Here is a 22,415-nt window from a genome sequence, read left to right as displayed (position 1 = left end):
CACGGGAGCGGGGGCTAGTGCCCGTGGATACAGGAGCACAGGCCAACCACTGACCCCGGGGCTGGCGAAGTGGCAACCCAACTCGAGGCCTGGGAAATTACCAATTTCTGCCGCCTCCAGATCCAGTATCTATGGCCGTCCCCTCCCAGGGCTCTGGGAATTTAGCCCTCATCTGGAGATCAATCAGTCATATTTATTGAGCACTTACTGTGTGCAGAGCACTGTACTAAGCACTTAATAAATGCCATCATTATTATTATTATTATTTAACTTCTCCGTGCCTCAGTCATGGAGCGGTTCCCTCTAACGAGCCGGCAGACCAGTGAACTTGGTAACCCAAACGCACTTTCATTCATTCATTCAATCGTATTTATTGAGCGCTTTCTGTGTGCAGAGCACTGTACTAAGCGCTTGGGGAGTACAAGTCGGCAACATATAGAGACGGTCCCTACCCAACAACGGGCTCACAAGCTTAAGTAGTAACCCAGACTCACAAATGTTACACACTGAAATCCCACTGATGTACACAAACACACCCAATAACATTGTATTTGCTCATTCACACAATCACAATATGTCTTCTAGACTGTGAGCCCACTGTTGGGTAGGGACTGTCTCTATATGGTGCCAACTTGTACTTCCCAAGCGCTCAGTACAGTGCTCTGCACACAGTAATAATGATAATAATAATAATAATGGCATTTGTTAAGCGCTTACTATGTGCAAAGCACTGTTCTAAGAGTAACAGTAAGCGCTCAATAAATGCGACTGAATGAATATACTGACCCACTGGTGTGCAATGCACTGTACAACTAATGGGGCTCACTGTCGCCCACCCAGCATGCACACACAATCACACACAATCACAATATATACTGACGGTCCCTACCCAACAACGGGCTCACAAGCTTAAGTAGTAACCCAGACTCACAAATGTTACGCACTGAAATCCCACTGATTCACACAAACACACCCAATAACATTGTATTTGCCCATTCCCACACGCAAGCACACACAATCACAATATGTCTTCTAGACTGTGAGCCCACTGTTGGGTAGGGACCGTCTCTATATGGTGCCAACTTGGACTTCCCAAGCGCTCAGTGCAGTGCTCTGCACACAGTAATAATAATAATAATGGCATTTGTTAAGTGCTTACTATGTGCAAAGCACTGTTCTAAGAGTAAGAGCTCAATAAATGCGATTGAATGAATATACTGACCCACTGGTGTGCAATGCACTGTACAACTAATGGGGCTCACTGTCGCCCACCCAGCATGCACACACAAGCACACACAATCACAATATATGCTGACCCACTGGTGTGCAATGCACAGTTACATACTGGACAGCTAACGGGGCTCACTGTCGCCAACCCAGCATGCGACCCCCAGTTTTTCCCCTGGGGCGAGTCTCCCCCTCCCTTCCCGATTCCCTTAGGGTGGTCGGCAGCTCCCAGGAGGGGGTCTCCTCTCTTCTCTGTTGGCTGCCAGCTGAGGAAGGAGGGAGAAGTCTTTGAGCGAGTCTCTCTCAGGCTCCTAGGCAGTGCAGAGAGAGAGACACACATCAAGGGCAAAGAGCGACGGCCCGGGTCCTCTGTGCTGGGACAGGCCTAACCTAAAGCCGACCTGGGAAGATGGAGCGGCAGGGAGCTGGGGGAAGCAAGCTCTTCCCTTCCTGGCAGCTTCCCTGGAGGAGACCCCCTTTTGCAGACAGAGTACGGTTTCTGATCAGGGTCTCAAACCCCTCCCCTGACCCAAACACCGGCCTCTAAAGCCATTTATTACTCTATTTATTTATTTATTTTACTTGTACATTTCTATCCTATTTATTTTATTTTGTTGGTATGTTTGGTTCTGTTCCCTTTTAGACTGTGAGCCCACTGTTGGGTAGGGACTGTCTCTATGTGTTGCCAATTTGTACTTCCCCAGCGCTTAGTACAGTGCTATGCACATAGTAAGCGCTCAATAAATACGATTGATTGATTGATTGATTCCAGCTTCCCTGGGGGTGGGGAGAACCAAGAATCTCAGCCCATTGCCCCGGTTGTTAGGCAGCAGGGAGGGGCGAGGAGGGCTGGAATTAGGGGACCCCTGGCTTCCTGAGCGCCTCTTGATCCCGGTCAAGGGGAAAGCAGCATCCTCTCTTCAATTCTGATCCCTCAGAAGCCGCCACTCCTGTTCCCCTTGGCCGGTCCTGTCTCCAGCGCCTGTTATGGCCATCTCTCCCACGCACCCTATCTCCGGCCTCCCTGCCCTCCTGGGGGCTTTCTCTCCCATTGCTGGGAGCGTGTTGTCCCCGATCCGGATCCCCATCACCCTCCTCCTCAAATTCAAAATTCTCTCGTCAGAGTCCAGGGACAGGCCTAACCTAAAGCCGACCTGGGGAGATGGAGGTCTTCCACCGCTTCCCCTGCCTAAATCTTCCCATCCGTAGGCCTGCCCTCAATCAATCAATCAATCAATCGTATTTATTGAGCGCTTACTGTGTGCAGAGCACTGTACTAAGCCCTCATTCCCCTACCCGCTTAAGCAAGCTAACCCCAACTCTGGTACTGTTTTTTTTCCTCCCCACCCCTCCTCCTCTTATGTCGGCCAAACCCCCACTTCTCCCCTCTTTCAAAATATGGCCTAAAGGCCACCTCCTCCAAGAACCCCCACCCCACGCCCACTTTTTTCAAGGGACAGCATGGTGCCTCCTGACGGGACTGCAAGCTGCATGGCACAGCATGCCCACCGCCTCACACTCCAGAGAGCTTGAGAAAAGGACTAGACCGTAAGCTCGTGGTTGGCAGGGAATGGGTCTGTTTTATATTGTATTCTCCTAAGTGCATAGTAGAGAAGCAGCGTGGCTCAGTAGAAAGAGCCTGAGCTTTGGAGTCAGAGGTCATGGGTTCAAATCCTGGCTCTGCCAATTGTCAGCTGTGTGACTTTGGGCAAGTCGCTTCACTTCTCTGTGCCTGTTATCTGTAAAATGGGGATGAAGACCGTGAGCCCCCCGTGGGACAATCTGGTCACCTTGTAACCTCCCCAGCGCTTAGAACAGTGCTTTGCACATAGTAAGCGCTTAAAAAATGCCATCGTTATTATTATTATTACAGTGCTCTGCAAACAGTAAATGCTCAACAAATAGAATTGACTGACTGACTAGAGGCAGGGGCCAGACCTAGCTCGGGCCATGACCCAGTACTGTGCCGGGGGCCTGCGGGGACACACTGGATATTTTTGAGGCCTCCTGTTCATTCCTTCATTCGTCTTTATTGAGCGCTTACTGTTTGCAGAGCACTGTACTAAGCGCTTGGGAGATTACACCAGCCAAGTCAGACAAGGAGGCCCGTCTGTGGCCTCTGCGAACATGTCAGGGGCTTGTTCGCTTTGTCTGCGGGGAGTGTCAACCGTGGCGGCAGGAGCCGGAAAACTCCAACTCACTTCCCTGCTCCCCAAACCCGGTGGTGTATTCTCCCAAGCCCTTTGGTACAGTGCTCTGCACACGGAAAGTGCTCGGTAAATGCCGTCGATCGATCGTTTGAGCAGGGACTGGAGAGCGGAGCTCATCGATCAATCGTATTGAGCGCTTACTGTGTGCAGAACACTGTACCACGCGCTTGGGAAGTACAAGTTGGCAACATATACAGTCCCTACCCAACAGTGGGCTCACAGTCTAGAAGGGGGAGCTCATCTTTGGGGCCGGAGAATTCAGATGCTGATGAGCTGGGTGCCAGGACGGTGGCAGGGGAGACAAGCGGGCTCCTCGCAGGGGCTATTCATCCGCTTCTGCTTCATCTCAGTCGCCCAACAAAGAGGTCGGAATCATAATCGGGGCCGGCTCTGCCTTCAGAGAAGGAAAACATCTGCTCCCCCTTTCCCTCTCCAGTCGGGTGACTTGCCCCTCTCAGAGGAAATATATGTATATGTATTTAATCTATATCTCTTCCCCTCCTAACTCTTTGTCCTCTCCTTAGCCCCGAACTGTGTTAGACGTTCAGGGACCAGCGCTTGGCTCCAATTCATCTGCAAAACGTTTTGGGCGAAGAGCGCAATTCACCTCTCCTCCGACCCGCTGCAATCCCCCGCAGGGAACGCTAGGGGGAGCTCTGGCAATTGGCTTCGCCTTCCCCATCCATCCTGCTATCTGGGTTAGCTCGGATTTAATAATATATATCCAGCTATATATTTTCCCGGACTCGCCAAAAGAAAAAAAAAAAAAGAAAGGCAAAGAAAAACCCACCCACTCTCCTCTCCCCGAAGCGAGCGGACGCCTCTTGCAGAGAGAAGTGCGGAAAGTTATGTCCCTGAAGCTGGTGAGCGCTCTTTCCAGGCCTCCCCCCCGGCAGCTCCCCTCTCCACACCCCCCTGACCCTGGAAATAATAATAATAATAATCACGATGGCATTTGTTAAGCGCTTACTATGTGCAAAGCACTGTTCTAAGCGCTGGGTGTCCCACGTGGGGCTCACGGTCTTCACCCCCGTTTTACAGACGAGGGAACTGAGGCACAGAGAAGTTAAGTGGCTTGCCCGAGGTCACACAGCAGGCTGGTAGCAGCCCTGGGTGAGGGGGGATTGTTAGCTTGGGACATCCCGGGAGGCAGACGGAGTCCGCCCAGCCGGCTCTGGAGACCTCTCTGATGATCCAATCTCAAACTCAAGTCCCTCTCCCACCCCCAGGGTCGGGATTCCATCCATTCACTGATTGAAATGCCATTATTATTATTATTGAATCGTATTTATTGAGCGCTTACTGTGTGCAGAGCGCTGGACCAAGCGCCTGGAAAGTACAATTCGCAACAGATGGAGGCAATCCCTACCCAACAACGGGCTCACAGTCTAGAAGGGGGAGGCAGACCAGAGAACAAGTCCCTCTCCCATCCCCAGGGTCGGGATTCCATCCATTCATTGATTGAAATGCCATTATTATTATTATTGAATCGCATTTATTGAGCGCTTACTGTGTGCAGAGCACTGGACTAAGCGCCTGGAAAGTACAATTCGCAACAGGCGGAGACAATCCCTACCCAACAACGGGCTCACAGTCTAGAAGGGGGAGGCAGACCAGAGAACAAGTAGACAGGCATCAGTAGCATCAAAACAGGTACAGGGAATTATAGATCTGTACATATCATTAATAAAATCCAGAGAGCAGGGAGGAAGCCGAGCTCCTTTCGGTCTTTTTGGGGGCGAGGGAGAATGGGGAAAAAGGCCAGGAGGACGAGGTCGCGGCTTGGGAAAGGGGGAGAAGGGGGCACGCAAGCGAACCGCTGCCAAATGTTTTTCTTTTTTTATTCCCTTTCCCTCTCCCTCTCCCTCGAGCCCCCCGATCCCCTCCTCACCACCCCGCAAAGCTGGAAAGGCCGAGAGGCAACGGCGGCCGCTCCAGATGTGGATTTAGTTCCAACCGGGGAGACTGCAACCTTTGTAAGGGGATTTAAACATTCTCCCATTCTGAGGTCATCCTGTAGGTGGTCAGACCGGAGAGCGAGCGAGCCGTTATTCCCTTCGTTCATTTGGAAGAGAGAAATCAGCACACCACCAAGCGGCTCAGAGCGGTGATAACAAACCAAACTTTGGAAGAGGAAAAACTTCCCAAGTACATCTCCTGATTCCTCACCTGCTTGGAGGGAACGGTCCAGCCTGGCCGGGAAAGGAGAGCAGGCGACGGGGCTCGGGAGGCCAGGTCCAACGGTGGCGGTTTTCGGTCAAGCGCTACGTGCCAAGCACTGGGGGAAGAGACAAGAGAATCAGGTGGGACAAAGTCCCCGTCCCACTTGGGGGGCTCACCCTGGGAGCTCACCCTAAGGCCCCTTGATCTCCTCGGGAGTGTTCGGTCTTGAGGATGGAGGCCTCATCACATCTTCGCCAACCCTGTCGCAGAACCACAGATTTGGGCTTCTCCCTCCCGGGAGAGGCAAGAGAGGGACACAGAGGTGGACGGGGGAGATCTTTTTCCCCTCTGGACGGGAATGGCTGACCCCTTGATCAGGGGGCCTGACCCCAGGCCTCCTCCTTCACCTCTCAGAGAAGCGCTAGGCCGTCCAGGGAGAGCCAGGCTGACCTTTCACCCCCCGCGCTCGCGCTCTGCGGGAGCTCTGGCCAGTTCCTAGCCAGAGTTAGGGGCTGGACCAGTGTCAAGCTGGGCCACTGGTGTCAGTCGAGTGGTCCGACTGCCTCAGGGGTCTGTACCCGTCCTCTCCCACGCTGTCCCGTCCCTCTCCCCCCACCCACACGCTCCCCGAAGGGTCAGGTGACCCTAAAAACCGAGACGCCACCCTCTTATCATTGACTTTTTATTAAGATTATAAATTTAAACAAATAATCTGAACAGTTTACCCGGTGATAATACAATCCAATATGCACAGAAGTACAGGATACAAACGAGGGTGGGTGAGGAGGGCAGGAGGAGAAAGAAAAAGGGACTCTGGGTGACGTTTAGGGAGTTCACATAGCGCTTAGAGAATGGAGGTGGTAGGACGGCCTGCCAAAAAGGGGAAAAAAAAAACCTTTTTACAACAAAAGGTTTTTTCTTTTTTAATCAAACCAAAGTAAACCCCCCCAAGTATCAGAAGAGCACAGGACACATATTCCTCACAAGATCAAACAATGCTGGTTTTATGAAATTCATCTGAAGGCTGAAACCAGAACAGTTGAACTTTAATAAACACACAGACACCACGTTGACCAGACTTGTCAAAAACAGTGTCGAACACCGGTTGGTTTCTCCGTGTTCCCCCCCCTCCCCAACCCTTAGCCGGTGGCAGTCACACATCCAGGTGAAGGTATAAGCTCCTCTTTCTGTTGTAAAACAAACCAAAACAAAAAGACCCCATCGAGTCCGAGGAGAAGGACCGCAGTGCTGTGGACGACGGGCAGTGTAGTTGGCCCCTCTTCCTCCCCATGTGTCCGGAGATTTGCTGTGGTCTAAAGCAGGACCACGGTCAGCCCCCCTCCCCTCCCCGGCCTAGCCGTAGGTTCTGTAGAGACGGTGTACGGGGGGTTGGGAGGGAGAGGAGGGAAGGAGGGAGGTGAGGAAGAGATAAGAGCGAGGTGTAAAAGCCAGCAGGATGAGAGCGAAAAGTTGAAATGTTTTCATTTCGGCCTTCTGGGTTGGAGAGCCAGCGAGAGACGGGGGGCTACGACGCTCCCCCCCTCCCGTTTAAGCCTGTGTGAGGCTTGACTTCACTTGGCCCAGAGACGAGAAGGGGCAAGCCCCTTCCCCTCACCCCCCAGACCCCATCCTCCCTCCGCACCCCTCCAGAGATGATACATATATATATATATTTGAAGGGGCATATTAACGCCAGCCTCCCAGCCCCGCCGCCGCGGAATTGATCAGACACTGATCCTTCCAGCGGATCGATAAGCCCCCCCCCCCCACCTCCCCGTTGCCCCAGGCAGGAGCATCCCACCCCAAACATTTCCCCCTCGCCTCACGTGGCTGCCTCCACCGCGCTCGATGCCATAAAAGAGAAAAAAACACAAAGAATACTTAAATAGGCGCTTCTCTTTTATCTCTGCAAAAATAAAGTCCAAGATCTCCGCTTTTTATTTTACAATTTTATAAAACATCGGAGGCCCCCCCCCCCCCCGCAGCTTGACACTCCGAGTCCCCCCCCTCTCCCCAGCCGCCCCCCTCTCCCGGTCTTTGTGTGTGTGTGTGTGTGTCCCCACTCTTCCCGCCCCCCACCCCCGGTGTGTTTTGTGTGTGTTTGTGTGTCCCCCTCCAGCAGGCCCCCCCCCCGGGGGTCCCTAGAAAGCCACAATGGCTCGAGTCCAGGCGCCCAGGCTGGCGAGGGCCTGCTTGCCACACAGCTGGCCGTTGAGGGCCTGCTCCGGGTCGGGCTGCCGGCTGACCAGCCCCGTGAAGCCCGAACCGAAGATGGAGATCAAGTTCGAGATGTTGGAAGCGTCCGGGGCCGAATCCTCGAGGCGGGGGCGCTTGCAGGGGGCGACCCCGGGGGGCTCCTCCTCCTCCTGTCCCGGGCAGTACTTGCGCTTGGCGGAGCAGCCACCGCCGCAGCAGCAGCAGCAGGGCGAGGAGCAGCAATCCTGGTGCAAATAGCCGTCCTCCACCGTGGTCACCACATGCGTGTCCAAGTCCAGCACGGTGGTCCGGCTGCCACAGTGCGGCCCGAGGTCCCCGCAGCCCCGGGTGAGGCCCACCGAGCAGCAGCTCCGGGGCAGCTGCTGCGGGGGGTGCGGGGCCTCCGGCTCCCCGGCAAGTTGCAGCGGGGAGAAGCCGGGCATCTCCCCGGTGCAGCCCGCGGGGTAGGCGGGCTGCTGCGGCGGTTGCTGCCGCCGGTAGAGCTCGGCGTAGCGCTCGCTCAGGTACAGCTGGCGCGCGTTGCGGAGCACGTAGGACACCAGCAGGTTCTTGTGCAGCTTGATGCCCCCGCGCTGGGTCCGGGAGCTGTGGATCTTGCGCAGGGACAGGGCGATGAGGCTCTGCGCGTCCAGGGCGCTCTCCATGCTGCCCCGGGGGACCGCGGGGGCGCTCAGCACGCTCCGCCCGCCACCATCGCCCCCGCCGGGCGCCCGGCACTGAGCCGCGGCCCGCCCCGGCCGCCGCTATTTATACCCCCCCCGAGGCCACGCCCCCCCCGGGGGAGCCGGCCAATGGCGGCGCGCGGGCCGGCTTGAGCGACGGGCGCCGCCCGCCCCGGCGGCCAATCAGAAGAAGGCGGGCCCTTTGTGCTATTCAAATGCCGGCCGCTCCCCGGCCCGGTCGGGAATGTCGGAGGGGGGGGACCGGGATGCTCGGGAGGCTCCCGGGCCGATCCCTAGGCTCTCCGTCCAAAAAATAGCCCGCTCCGAAACTCCTGCATCCGCCTCCCCCGCCGCGCATCCTCCTCCTACCTGCTGCTGCTGCTGCTGCTGCTCACCTGTGCGCGGCGACGGGTAGGGGACCCGCTCACCTGTCTCCACGTGTGTCCGTGTCCCCACCCCGCCCTTAATAATAATAATAATAATGACATTTACACATTATTATTATCTATTATAGGACATTATTATTATATGTTATTTATTATATATGATAGGAGGCCTTCCCGGACTGAGCCCCTTCCTTCCTCTCCATCCCCCTCACCTTACCTCCTTCCCTTCCCCGCAGCACCTGTATATATGCTTGTACAGATTTATTACTCTATTTATTTTACTTGTACATATCTGTTCTATTTATTTTGGGTGCTTGGTATTTATTATATATTATAGGAGGCCTTCCCAGATTGAGCCCCTTCCTTCCTCTCCCTCTCGTCCCCCTCTCCATCCCCCTCATCTTACCTCCTTCCCTTCCCCACAGCACCTGTATATATGTGTATATGTTTGTACGTATTTATTACTCTATTTATTTTACTTGTACGTGTTGCCAACTTGGACTTCCCAAGCGCTTAGTCCAGTGCTCTGCACACAGGAAGCGCTCAATAAATACGATTGATGATGATGATGATGACGGGTAGGGGACCTGCTCACCTGTCTCCCCGTTTGGTTCTGGTGTCTGTGTCCCCACCACCCACCCCGCCCTTAATAATAATAAGAATGACATTTATACATTATTATTATATATTATAGGAAGCCTTCCCAGACTGAGCCCCTTCCTTCCTCTCCCCCTCGCCCCCCTCTCCATCCCCCCCATCTTGCCTCCTTCCCTTCCCCACAGCACCTGTATATATGGATATATGCTTGTACAGATTTATTACTCTATTTATTTTACTTGTACGTATCTGTTCTATTTATTTTGGTTGCTTGGTATTTATTATATATTATAGGAGGCCTTCCCAGACTGAGCCCCTTCCTTCCTCTCCCCCTCGTCCCCCCTCTCCATCCCCCCCGTCTTACCTCCTTCCCTTCCCCACAGCACCTGTATATGTGTCCATATGTTTGTACAGATTTATTACTCTATTAATTACTCTATTAATGCACACAGTAAGCGCTCAATAAATACGATTGATGATGATGATGATGACGGGTAGGGGACCTGCCCACCTGTCTCCACGTTTGGTTCTGGTGTCCGTCCCCCCACCCCACCCACCCCGCCCTTAATAATAATAAGAATGACATTTATACATTATTATTATATATCATTTATTATATATTATAGGAAGCCTTCCCAGACTGAGCCCCTTCCTTCCTCTCCCCCTCGCCCCCCTCTCCATCCCCCCATCTTACCTCCTTCCCTTCCCCACAGCACCTGTATATATATATGCTTGTATATATTTATTACTCTATTTGTTTATTTTACTTGTACATATCTATTCTATTTACTTTATTTTGTTAGTATGCTTGCTTTTGTTCTCTGTCTCCCCCTTTTAGACTGTGAGCCCACTGTTGGGTAGGGACTGTCTCTATAGGTTGCCAATTTGTACTTCCCAAGCGCTTAGTACAGTGCTCTGCATATAGTAAGCGCTCAATAAATACGATTGATGATGATGTATATATGTTTGTACATATTTATTACTCTATTAAAGATCTGTTCTATTTACTTTATTTTGTTAGTATGCTTGGTTTTGTTCTCTGTCTCCCCCATTTAGACTGTGAGCCCGCTGTTGGGTCTCTGTATGTTGCCAACTTGGACTTCCCAAGCGCTTAGTCCAGTGTTCTGCACACAGTAAGCGCTCAATAAATACGATTGATGATGATGATGTTGACGGGTAGGGGACCTGCTCACCTGTCTCCACGTTTGATTCTGGTGTCCGTCCCCCCCCCACCCCGCCCTTAATAATAATGAGTGGCATTTATACATTATTATTATATATTATTTATTATATATTATAGGAAGCCTTCCCAGACTGAGCCCCTTCCTTCCTCTCCCCCTCGTCCCCATCTCCAACCTCCCCATCTTACCTCCTTCCCTTCCCCACAGCACCTGTATATATGTATATATGTTTGTACGTATTTATTACTCTATTTATTTTACTTGTACGTGTTGCCAACTTGGACTTCCCAAGCGCTTAGTCCAGTGCTCTGCACACAGTAAGCGCTCAATAAATGCGATTGATGATGATGATGATGACGGGTAGGGGACCTGCTCACCTGTCTCCACGTTTGGTTCTGGTGTCCGTCCCCCCACCCCACCCCGCCCTTAATAATAATAAGAATGACATTTATACATTATTATTATATATTATTTATTATATATTATAGGAAGCCTTCCCAGACTGAGCCCCTTCCTTCCTCTCCCCCTCGTCCCCCTCTCCATCCCCCCCATCTTACCTCCTTCCCTTCCCCACGGCACCTGTATATATGTATATATGTTTGTACAGATTTATTACTCTATTTATTTTACTTGTACATATCTGTTCTATTTATTTTGGTTGCTTGGTTTTGTTCTCTGTCTCCCCCTCTTAGACTGTGAGCCCACTGTTGGGTAGGGACTGTCTCTAGATGTTGCCAACTTGGACTTCCCAAGCACTTAGTACAGTGCTCTGCACACAGTAAGCGCTCAATAAATACGATTGATGATGCTGATGATGATGTCTGTACAGATTTATTACTCTTTATTTATTTTACTTGTACAGATCTGTTCTATTTATTTTATTTTGTTAGTATGCTTGGTTTTGTTCTCTGTCTCCCCCTTTTAGACTGTGAGCCCACTGTTGGGTAGGGACTGTCTCTATAGGTTGCCAACTTGTACTTCCCAAGCGCTTAGTACAGGGCTCTGCACACAGTAAGCGCTCAGTAAATACGATTGATGATGATGATGATGTTTGTACAGATTTATTACTCTATTTATTTTACTTGTACATATCTGTTCTATTTATTTTATTTTGTTAGTATGCTTGGTCTTGTTCTCTGTCTCCCCTTTTAGACTGTGAGCCCACTGGTGGGTGGGGACTGTCTCTATATGTTGCCAACTTGTCCTCCCCAAGCGCTTAGTACAGTGCTCTGCACACAGTAAGTGCTCAAAAAATACGATTGAAGATGATGATGATGATGTTTGTACAGATTTATTACTCTATTTTACTTGTATATATCTGTTCTATTTATTTTATTTTGTTAGTATGCTTGGTTTTGTTTTCTGTCTCCCCCTTTTAGACTGTGAGCCCACTGTTGGGTAGGGACTGTCTCTATACGTTGCCAACTTGTACTTCCCAAGAGCTTGGTACAGGGCTTTGCACACAGTAAGCGCTCAATAAATACGATTGATTGATATATCAATAAATGCCATTCTTCTTATTATTATCAAGCGCTTACTATCATCACCATCATCATCAATCGTCGAGCGCTTACGGTGTGCAGAGCACTGTACTAAGCGCTTGGGAAGTCCAAGTTGGCAACATATAGGGACGGTCCCTACCCAACAGTGGGCTCACAGTCTAAAAGGGGGAGACGGAGAACAAAGCCAAACATACTAACAAATAAAATAAATAGAATAGATATGTACAAGTAAAATAAATAGAGTAATAAATATGTACAATATATACAATATATACTAATACATGCCATTATTATTATTATTATTAAGCGCTTACTATCATCACCATCATCATCAATCGTATTGATCGAGCGCTTACGGTGTGCAGAGCACTGTACTAAGCGCTTGGGAAGTCCAAGTTGGCAACATATAGAGACAGTCCCTACCCAACAGTGGGCTCACAGTCTAGAAGGGGGAGACAGAGAACAAAACCAAACGTACTAACAAAATAAAATAAATAGAATAGATATGTACAAGTAAAATAAATAGAGTAATAAATATGTACAATATATACAATGTATATTAATACATGCCATTATTATTATTAAGCGCTTACTATCATCATCATCATCATCATCAATCGTATTGATTGAATGCTTACAATGTGCAGAGCATTGTACTAAGCGCTTGGGAAGTACAAGTTGGCAACATATAGGGACGGTCCCTACCCAACAGTGGGCTCACAGTCTAAAAGGGGGAGACAGAGAACAAAGCCAAACATACTAACAAAATAAAATAAATAGAATAGATATGTACAAGTAAAATAAATAAATAGAGGAATAAATATGTGCAAACATGTATACATATATACATGTGCTGTGGGGAAGGGAAGGAGGTAAGATGAGGGGGATGGAGAGGGGGACGAGGGGGAGAGGAAGGAAGGGGCTCAGTCTGGGAAGGCCTCCTGGAGGAGGTGAGCTCTTACTATGTGCAAAGCACTGTTCTAAGTGCTTGGGGGGCTGCAAGCTTCATTCATTCAATCGTATTTATTGAGCACTTGCTGTGTGCAGAGCACTGTACTAAGCGCTGTTTATTGAGCGCTCACCGTGTGCAGAGCACTGTACTAAGCGCTGTTTATGGAGCACTCATGGTGTGCAGAGCACTGTACTAAGCGCTGTTTATTGAGCGCTCACCGTGTGCAGAGCACTGTACTAAGCACTGTTTATTGAGCGCTCACCGTGTGCAGAGCACTGTGCTAAGCGCTGCTTATGGAGCGCTCACCGTGTGCAGAGCACTGTACTAAGCGCTTGGGAAGTACAAGTTGGCAACACAAGGTGATCAGGTTGTCCCACGTGGGGCTCACAGTCTTCACCCCCATTTTACAGATGAGGGAACTGAGGCCCAGAGAAGTGACTTGCCCAAAGTCACACGGCTGACAAGTGGCAGAGCGGAATTTGAACTCATGACCTCTGACTCCAAAGCCCGGGACCTTTCCACTGAGCCACGCTGCTTCTCTCTAGACTGGGAGCTCGTTGTTGGGGAGGGACCATCTCTATCTGTTGCCAAATATAACAGTAAGGATGGCATTTGTTAATCACTTACTCTGTGCAAAGCACTGTTCTAAGCGCTGGGGAGGTTACAAGGTGACCAGGTTGTCCCATGTGGGGCTCACAGTCTTCATTCCCATTTTACAGATGAGGGAACTGAGGCCCAGAGAAGTGAAGTGACTTGCCCAAAGTCACACAGCTGGCGGAGCCGGGATTTGGACCCCTGGCCTCTGATTCCAAAGCCCGGGCTCTATCCCACTGAGCCACGCTGCTTCTCTCTAGACTGGGAGCCCGTTGTTGGGGAGGGACCATCTCTATCTATTGCCAAATATAATAATAATGATGGCATTTGTTAAGCGCTTACTATGTGAAAGCACTGTTCTAAGTGCTGGGGGGGGGGGGGGTACAAGGTGATCAGGTTGTCCCACGGGGGCCCACAGTCTTCATCCCCATTTTACAGATGAGGGAACTGAGGCTCAGAGAAGTTAAGTTGTACTTCCCAAACGCTTAGTCCAGTGCTCTGCACACAGTAAGAGTAAGCGCTCAATAAATACACCTGAATGAATGAATGCGGCAGTTGTGCCCTCCACTGCCCCCCCATGTCGCCTGTCTTCATTCATTCAATCGTATTGAGCACGTACTGTGTGCAGAGCACTGGACTAAGCGCTCTTCCCACACTCCGGGCCCTCGGAGCCCCTCTCTCCCAGGCCGCAGGGGTCCCCCTTTTTCTCCAAATCCCACTCCTTCATTCAACCGTATTTATTGAGCGCTTACTGTGTGCAGAGCACTGGACTAAGCACTCTTCCCACACTCCAGGCCCTCGGAGCCCCTCTCTCCCAGGCCGCAGGGGTCCCCCTTTTTCTCCAAATCCCACTCCTTCATTCAATCGTATTTATTGAGCACTTACTGTGTGCAGAGCACTGGACTAAGCGCTCTTCCCACACTCCGGGCCCTCGGAGCCCCTCTCTCCCAGGCTGCAGGGGTCCCCCTTTTCCTCCAAATCCCACTCCTTCATTCCGTCGTATGTACTGAGCGCTCACTGTGTGCAGAGCACTGGACTAAGCGCTCTTCCCACACTCTGGGCCCTCGGAGCCCCCTCTCCCAGGCCTCAGGGGTCCCCCTTTCTCTCCAAATCCCCCTTCTTCATTCCGTCATATGTACTGAGCGCTTACTGTGTGCAGAACACTGGACTAAGCGCTGGGAAAGTACTAATCGGCAACAGAGATGGTCCCTACCCAACAACGGAGTCGGCCCTTGGACTGGCCGACCACCTGCGGGCAGTGGTCAGGACGCCCCCCGCCAAGAGGTGTTGCCGAATCCTCCAGAAGGCCTTCCCAGACTGAGCCCCCCTCTTATCCTCTCTTCCTCCTCCCCCCATCGCCCCCACTCCCTCTGCCCTACCCCCTTCCCCTCCCCACAACACTGGTGTCTGTTTGTACATATTTATTACTCCATTTATTTTACTAATGACGTGTAGGTATCTATAATTCTATTTATTTTGATGGCACTGACACCTGTCTCCATGTTTTGTTTTGTTGTCTGTCTCCCCCTTCTAGACTGTGAGCCCGTTGCTGGGCAGGGACCGTCTCTCTATGTTGCCGTATTGTGCTTTCCAAGCGCCTAGGACAGTGCTCTGCACACAGTGAGCGCTCAATAAATACGATTGAATGAATAATAATGCTATTTGTTAAGCGCATACTATGCGCCAAGAGCTGTTCTAAGCACTGGGGCAGATACAAGGTAATCAGGTTGTTCCCCATGGGGCTCACAGAGGTCTTGGATTCAAATTCCCACTCCGCCAATTGTCAGCTGTGTGACTTTGGGCAAGTCACTTCACTTCTCGGTGCCTCAGTGACCTCATCTGTAAAATGGGGATGAAGACTGTGAGCCCCATGTGGGACAACCTGATCACCTTGTAACCTCCCCAGCACTTAGAACAGTGCTTTGTGCATAGTAAGCACTTGATAAATGCCATCATCATCATTAGTCCCCATTTTACAGATGAGGTCACTGAGGCACAGGAAGTGGCTTGCCCCAGGTCACACAGCAGACACGTGGAGTGCTTGGCACATAGTAAGCGCTTAACAAATGCCATCATTATTATTATTATTATTATTAAGTGGCCTAGCCGGGAATAGAACCCGTGCTTGGCACATAGTAAGCGCTTAACAAATGCCATTATTATTATTATTATTATTAAGTGGCCTAGCCAGGATTAGAACCCACGACCTCTGACTCCCGAGGCCTGGCACTTACCACTAGGCCATGCTGCCTTGGGGTCAGCAAAGGTTACGAGGGTCCTCTATGGGCATCCCAAGTGACTGTGAGCCTGCTGTTGGATAGGGACTGTCTCTATATGTTGCCAACTTGTACTTCCCAAGCGCTTAGTACAGTGCTCTGCACACAGTAAGCGCTCAATAAATGCGATTGAATGAATGGATGACCCAGCCCCAATCCGCCCACCTACCCGGGCAGCCCCGTGGGCGCCTGCGCCCCTTCTCTAAGGGGTCCCCGACCCCATTTTCCAGATGGGGAAACAGAGGCCCAGCCTGATGAAGCTGTTGAGCCGAAGTGAGTCAAGGGGCAGAATTGGGGGCTGCTCCTCCCTTCAAGGCCCTATTGAGAGCTCACCTCCTCCAGGAGGCCTTCCCAGACTGAGCCCCCTCCTTCTTCTCCCCCTTCCCCCTCTCCACCCCCCCGCCTTACCTCCTTCCCCTCCCCACAGCACCTGTATATATGTATATATGTTTGTATGTATTTATTACTCTATTTTACTTGTACATATTTATTCTATTTATTTTATTTTGTTAATATATTTTGTTCTCTGTCTCCCCCTTCTAGACTGCGAGCCCACCGTTGGGTAGGGACCGTCTCTGGATGTTGCCAACTTGTCCTTCCCAAGCGCTTGGTACAGTGCTCTGCACACAGTAAGCGCTCAATAAATACGATTGAATGAATTGAATGAATGAGAGAGAGAGAGTGTGTGTTTGTGTGTTGGAGGCGGCTATCTCTCTCTGCTCGGCCCAGGGCCGGCTGTCCATTTCACAGCCGGGAAGACTGAGGTCAGGGAGGTTAACCGGCTGGGCCGGGGGTCACGCTTTGGTGAGCAACTGGCAGAGGAGGGACGAGAGCCCAGCTGTGTCCCCCGTCCGTCTCCTCCGGGCCCTGGGGGGCTTCCGTGCCCCAGCCCACCGCCCCGCTCAGGGACCCCAGGCTTTGAACCGGAGATGGAATCCGAACAACTCGGGCCTGGGATTCTCTCCTCCCTGCAAGTAAGCAACTCCCGCTGGCTTCAGTGATAATACAGTATTTACACTTCTTTTAGCCTCTTATCCCGCCTTCGGTCAGTTTCCTCTGTTTTCACAACTCCCCTTTCCCTGCACTTCCCTCTGCATTCCCTGCACAATTGTTTCTCCATTTCTCTCCCTGTCTCTCTCTGTCTCTGTCTCCATCTCTTTTTCTTCCCGTCTCCGTTTCTCCCTCCGTCTCTCCCTCCCTCTTTCCTTGCCTTTCTCTTTCCCACTCCCTTCCTTTCTCTCTCTCTCTCCCTGCCTTTCTCTCTTCCTCTCCCTGCCCGTCTCTCTCATTGTCTCTCTTCCTCTCCCTGCCTTTCTCTCTTTGCTCTTCTCTCTCCCTCTCCCTGTCTCTCTCCGTCTCCCTGACTCGTCCTCTCCCTGCTTTTCTCTTTCCCTCTCCCTGTCTCTCTCTCCTTTTCCCTGTCTCTCTCCCTTTCCCTGTCTCTCTCTCGATCTCTCTCCCTTCCTTTCCCTGCCTTTCTCTGTCCCTCTCCCTGTCCCTCTCTCCCTCTCTCCCCCTTCCTCTCCCTGCCTTTCTCTCTCTCTCTTTCCCTGTCTCTTTTCCTTTCCCTGCCTTCTTTCTCCCTCTCTCCCTGTCTCTCTTCCTCTCCCTGCCTTTCTTTCTCTTCCTCTCCCTACCTTTCTTTCTCTTCCTCTCCCTGCCTTTCTTTCTCTTCCTCTCCCTGCCTTTCTTTCTCTCTCCCCATCTCTCTCCCTTTCCCAGTCTCTTTCTCTGTCTCTCTCCTTCTCCCTGTCTCTCCCTCTCTCTGTCTCTCCCCCTCACTCTTCCTCTCCCCACCTTTCTCTCTCTCTCCCTTTCCCTGCCTTTTTTCTCCCTCTCCCTCTCCCTGGCTCTCTCTTCCTCTCCCCGCCTTTCTCTCTCTCCCCTTCCCTTTTTCTTTCCCTGCCTTTTATATCCCTCTTTCCCTGTCTCTCTCTTCCTCTCCCACCTTTCTCTCTCTACCTTTCCCTCTCTTTTTCTTTCCCTGCCTTTTCTCTCCCTCTCCCTCTGTCTCTTCCTTCCTCTCCCCACCTTTCTCTCTCTCCCTTTCCCTCTCTTTTTCTTTCCCTGCCTTTTCTCTCCCTCTCCCTCTCTCCATGTCTCTCTCTTCCTCTCCCCATCCTTCTCTCTCTCCCTTTCCCTCTCTTTTTCTTTCCCTGCCATTTTTCTCCCTCTCCCTGTCTCTCTCTCTTCCTCTCCCCGCCTCTCTCTATCTTTTTCTTTCCCTGCCTTTTTTCCTCCCTCTCCTTCTCTCCCTGTCTCTCTCTCTCTTCCTCTCCTTGTCTTTCTTTCTCTCTCCCTGTCTCTCTTTCCCTCCACGTGTCTCTCACTCTCTGTCTCTGTTTCCCTCCCTCTGTATTGAACGCGAATCCGGCCCCTGATCAGACTGCGTCTCCGCCCCCAATGTACCTCCCCCTGAGCTCCGCCCCACTCCTTGCCGGCCTCGCCTATGTAGGTGCCACTTTCTCACCCTCCCCGTTGAGCACGGGGGAAGATGTTCGGCTTTAGTCTCTTCGAAGAAAATCCCTTCCCGGTTGGCTCGAGTATCAGGTAGACAGGAAGATCGGCAGTGCAGAATGAAAGTTCTGCACCTGTCATTCAGCGGTGCTGCCGTTTGGAGAAAGTGATCTAGAGTTTCAGCTTTAGTAATTATTAACAGTAATTGTTATTACTAATAATCATGCTAAAAGCGGAGTAATGATACCTTGTTTATGTGAGCCTCCTATTAGAGGAGTTTAAAGAGTTTATAAATCCTTAAAGATATTAGTCCACCTTCACAACATCCCTGATATATATATAGATAAGGGCCAATTATTACCTCCAATTTATTCCTCTCTGATTTACTCAAAGTTTCATAAGCAGGATAGGCTTATTCGGTGTAAACAACACTCTTGTAAGTCCCTAAATCAATCGGTGGTATTTACTGAGCACTCTGCATAAAGCACTGTACCAAGTGGCCTTAAGGTACTCAGTCAGCTCCCTCCTACCTAACCTCCTGGATTTCCTATTACAACTCAACCGTCGGTTGTAACTCCTCTTACACCCTCATCTATTCCACACCCTATCTGTTGCCCAAGTTCTCCCTTGCTTCTGGAACTCACTCTCTCTTCGGAGCCAACAGCCTACAACTCTCCCTAAAAATAATAATAATAATAATAATAATGGTGGTATTTGTTAAGTGCTTACTATGTGCCAAGCACTGTTCCAAGCGCTGGGGTACATACAAGGTGATCAGGTTGTTCCACATGGGGCTCACAGTCTTAATCCCCATTTTACAGATGAGGGTACTGAGGCACAGAGAAGTTAAGTGACTTGCCCAAAGTCACACAGCAGACAAGTGGTGGAGGCGGAATTAGAACCCACGACCCCCAAGCCCGTGATCTTTCCACTGAGCCACGCCGCTTCCCTACTTCCAAACCCCCGCTAACATCACATCGCCTCCAAGAAGCCTTCCCAGACTAAGCTCTTTATTTCTCCTAGCCGCCCTCCCCTCTGCATTGACTATTAATTTGACTTTGTCCCCCTTATGCACTTTAATTCTCACCCCACTCCTATAATACTTTTGTAAATACCTGTATATTCTACTATTTCCCCATTCTACTTTAATGTAATAATAATTGTGCTATTTAGGCGCTTACTGTGTGCTAGGCATTGTACTAAGCTCCGGAGTGGATACAAGTAAATCGGGTTGGACACAGCCCCTGTCCCACGTGGGGCTCACAGTCTCAATCCCCATTTTGCAGATGAGGCAACTGAGGCACAGAGAAGTGAAGTGACTTGCCCAAGGTCACACAACAGACACGTTGTCTGTCTCCCCCTGTAGATCGCAAACTCCTTGTGAGCAGAAATCTCACCTACCACCCCTGTTGTATTGTACTTTTCCAAATGCTTAGTACAGTGCTCTGCACATAGTAATTGCTCAAAAACCACTTGGAAAAGATAAGAGGACAGTACGACAAGGTTAATAACCATGATTCCTACCAACTAGGAGCTTACAGTCTACTGTCTAAAGCCACCTGTTTATTTTTTCCTTGAAGGGCTAAAGTGAAATTTTCTTAGCAAGGATAAAATAACCACCGTTAGATTATGTTAAAGCAATTCAGAATGTGGAGGGAGGAGCGGTGGAGAGCAGTTTTTTTTTAAAGTCTCTCTGACAGCAGTGTCATTTCCGTGGGACCGGCTTGCTCACGGGCCCCCAGGATCTCAGCACATTTGGCCCTGATCTAGCCCCAAACTCCACTCTGACCTGGTTTTTCAGGAGAACATGGGTTTTTCAGGAGAACTGGGCCAGGCCCAGTCCATTCCACCCCACTATGCCTTCCCCTCCACCGCCCCAGAGTGCAGTTATTGGCCTCACAATCAGACTTCTTGGAAAAGCAATTTTCTCTCCTTCTCCCGCAGAAGGTGAGTGCCCTTTCCCAAGCCTCTTCCCTGCAGCGGAAGACTATAAGTTCATCGTGGGCAGGGAACGTGTCCCGATTCTGTCGTAGTGTAGTCTCCCAAGTGCTTCGTACAGTGCTCAGCCCACGATCAGCACTTGATAAATACAATTGATTGATTGATTAACTGGTACAGCCCCCAGGGCAACCAGCCTTTCCATCCCCTTCCCTGCAGGAGACAGATTGGGTGTTGGAAGGCTGAATGCTGTTGGTCCCCGAGGGTGACAATGTTGGTTTTTTTGTTTTTTTATGGTGTTTTTTAAGTGCTTACTATGTGCCAGGCACTGTACTAAGCACTGAGGTAGATACAAGCTAATTGGGTTGGACACAGTCCAAGTCCTACATGGCGTTCACGGTCCTAATCCCCATTTTAGTACAGTGCTCTGCACATAGTAAGCGCTCAATAAATACGATTGATGATGATGATTTTAGTTGTACATATTTACTATTCTATTTATTTTGTTAATGATGTGCATTTTGCTTTAATTCTATTTGTTCTGACGACTTGACACCTGTCCTTGTGTTTTGTTTTGTTGTCTGTCTCCCCCTTCTAGACTGTGAGCCCTTTGTTGGGTAGGGACCGTCTCTATATGTTGCCAATTTGTACTTCCCAAGCGCTTAGTGCAGTGCTCTGCACACAGTCGATAAATACGATTGAATTAATGAATGAATAAATTTTACAGATGAGGTAACTGAGGCTCAGAGAAGTAAAGTGACTTGCCCAAGGTCACACAGAAGACATGTGATGGAGGCAGGATTCGAACCCAGGTCCTCTGATTCCCAGGCCCGTGCTCTGTCCACCAGGCCACGCTGCTTCTCGGTGAGTCTGTTGGAGAGTGTTCCTGATGATTCAGGCACCCCGTTTCTTGTCTAAAAATCAAGACTTTTTTAAGTTTAGGAGGAAGGAGTAGCCCAGTATTCTTCCCCTGCACAAATAGAAATTTGCTCCACCAAGGAAGAAAACCATTAAGCCCCTTGGACTCCCTGGAATAAATGCGGGAAAGAGATTCTAGACTGTGAGCCCGCTGTTGGGTAGGGACCGTCTCTATACGTTGCCAACTTGGACTTCCCAAGCGCTCAGTCCAGTGCTCTGCACACAGTAAGCGCTCAATAAATACGATTGATGATGATGATGATTTGCTGTCCTCCAGAATTGCAAGGAAGCTGGGAGCACCTTCTCCTGACTACAATCACCCCGAGGGGAGAAAAATGGTGGGGGAGAGAAGTGGGAAGCCAGAGAAGGAGTCCGAAAGGAGGGAAGGCTTGGCCAGAGTTGGGCTCTCTTGGTGGTGGTTAATTATTCCTGTATTGTTTTGGGCTCTATTCTCCCCAGTGCCTTAAATCTCTCCCTGGCAGAGTTAGAGAAGTGCATTAACTCTTTCAGGACATTAGAGTCCCACACCACGCAGTGCAGTTTATCCTGGTGGCCCAGGAGAGTTACATGGTCTCTCTCTCTCTCTCTCTCTAAGCCCTTCATTTATCAGTACTGGACAGTACCAGGGAGAGGCCTTAGGCATTGCAGAGAATCATTAATCTCCTTGTTGTATTTTTAAATTCTTGTTGTTCAACCTCCCTTCAAGGCCCTACTGAGAGCTCACCTCCTCCAGGAGGCCTTCCCAGACTGAGCCCCCCTCCTTCCTCTCCCCCTCTCCATCCCCCCATCTTACCTCCTTCCCTTCCCCACAGCACCTGTATATATGTACGTATGTTTGTACGTATTTATTACTCTTTATTTATTTTACTCGTACATGTCTATTCTATTTATTTTATTTTGTTAATATGTTTTGTTTTGTTCTCTGTCTCCCCCTTCTAGACTGTGAGCCCACTGTTGGGTAGGGACTGTTTCTATATGTTGCCAACTTGTACTTCCCAAGCGCTTAGTACAGTGCTTTGCACACAATAAGCGCTCAATAAATACGATTGAATGAATGAATGAATGAAGTATGTCATTGCTGGTTAATAAGAGGAGTATCTATTGAGCGCCCACTTGGTGCAGTGCACTAGGGAAG

At 50.3% G+C, this 22,415-nt stretch overlaps 1 protein-coding gene across 1 annotated transcript; it reads right to left on the bottom strand.

Moving 5' to 3' along the window:
- Positions 1-7,690: 7,690 nt before the first annotated feature.
- IER5L (immediate early response 5 like) lies at positions 7,691-8,513 on the bottom strand. The gene has a single exon (XM_038745793.1). It carries the CDS (start codon positions 8,459-8,461, stop codon positions 7,742-7,744), a length of 720 nt encoding a protein of 239 aa, XP_038601721.1. The 5' UTR covers positions 8,462-8,513; the 3' UTR covers positions 7,691-7,741.
- Between the last annotated feature and the right edge of the window lie 13,902 nt (positions 8,514-22,415).

The sequence above is a fragment of the Tachyglossus aculeatus genome, chromosome 4 (assembly GCF_015852505.1).
Source record: "Tachyglossus aculeatus isolate mTacAcu1 chromosome 4, mTacAcu1.pri, whole genome shotgun sequence".
NCBI lineage: Eukaryota > Metazoa > Chordata > Mammalia > Monotremata > Tachyglossidae > Tachyglossus > Tachyglossus aculeatus.
This window is presented reverse-complemented; position numbering and strand designations above follow the sequence as displayed.

Excerpts from the sequence above, each read along its gene's own strand:
- IER5L (XM_038745793.1), bottom strand. The coding sequence starts at position 8,461 with ATGGAGAGCGCCCTGGACGCGCAGAGCCTCATCGCCCTGTCCCTGCGC.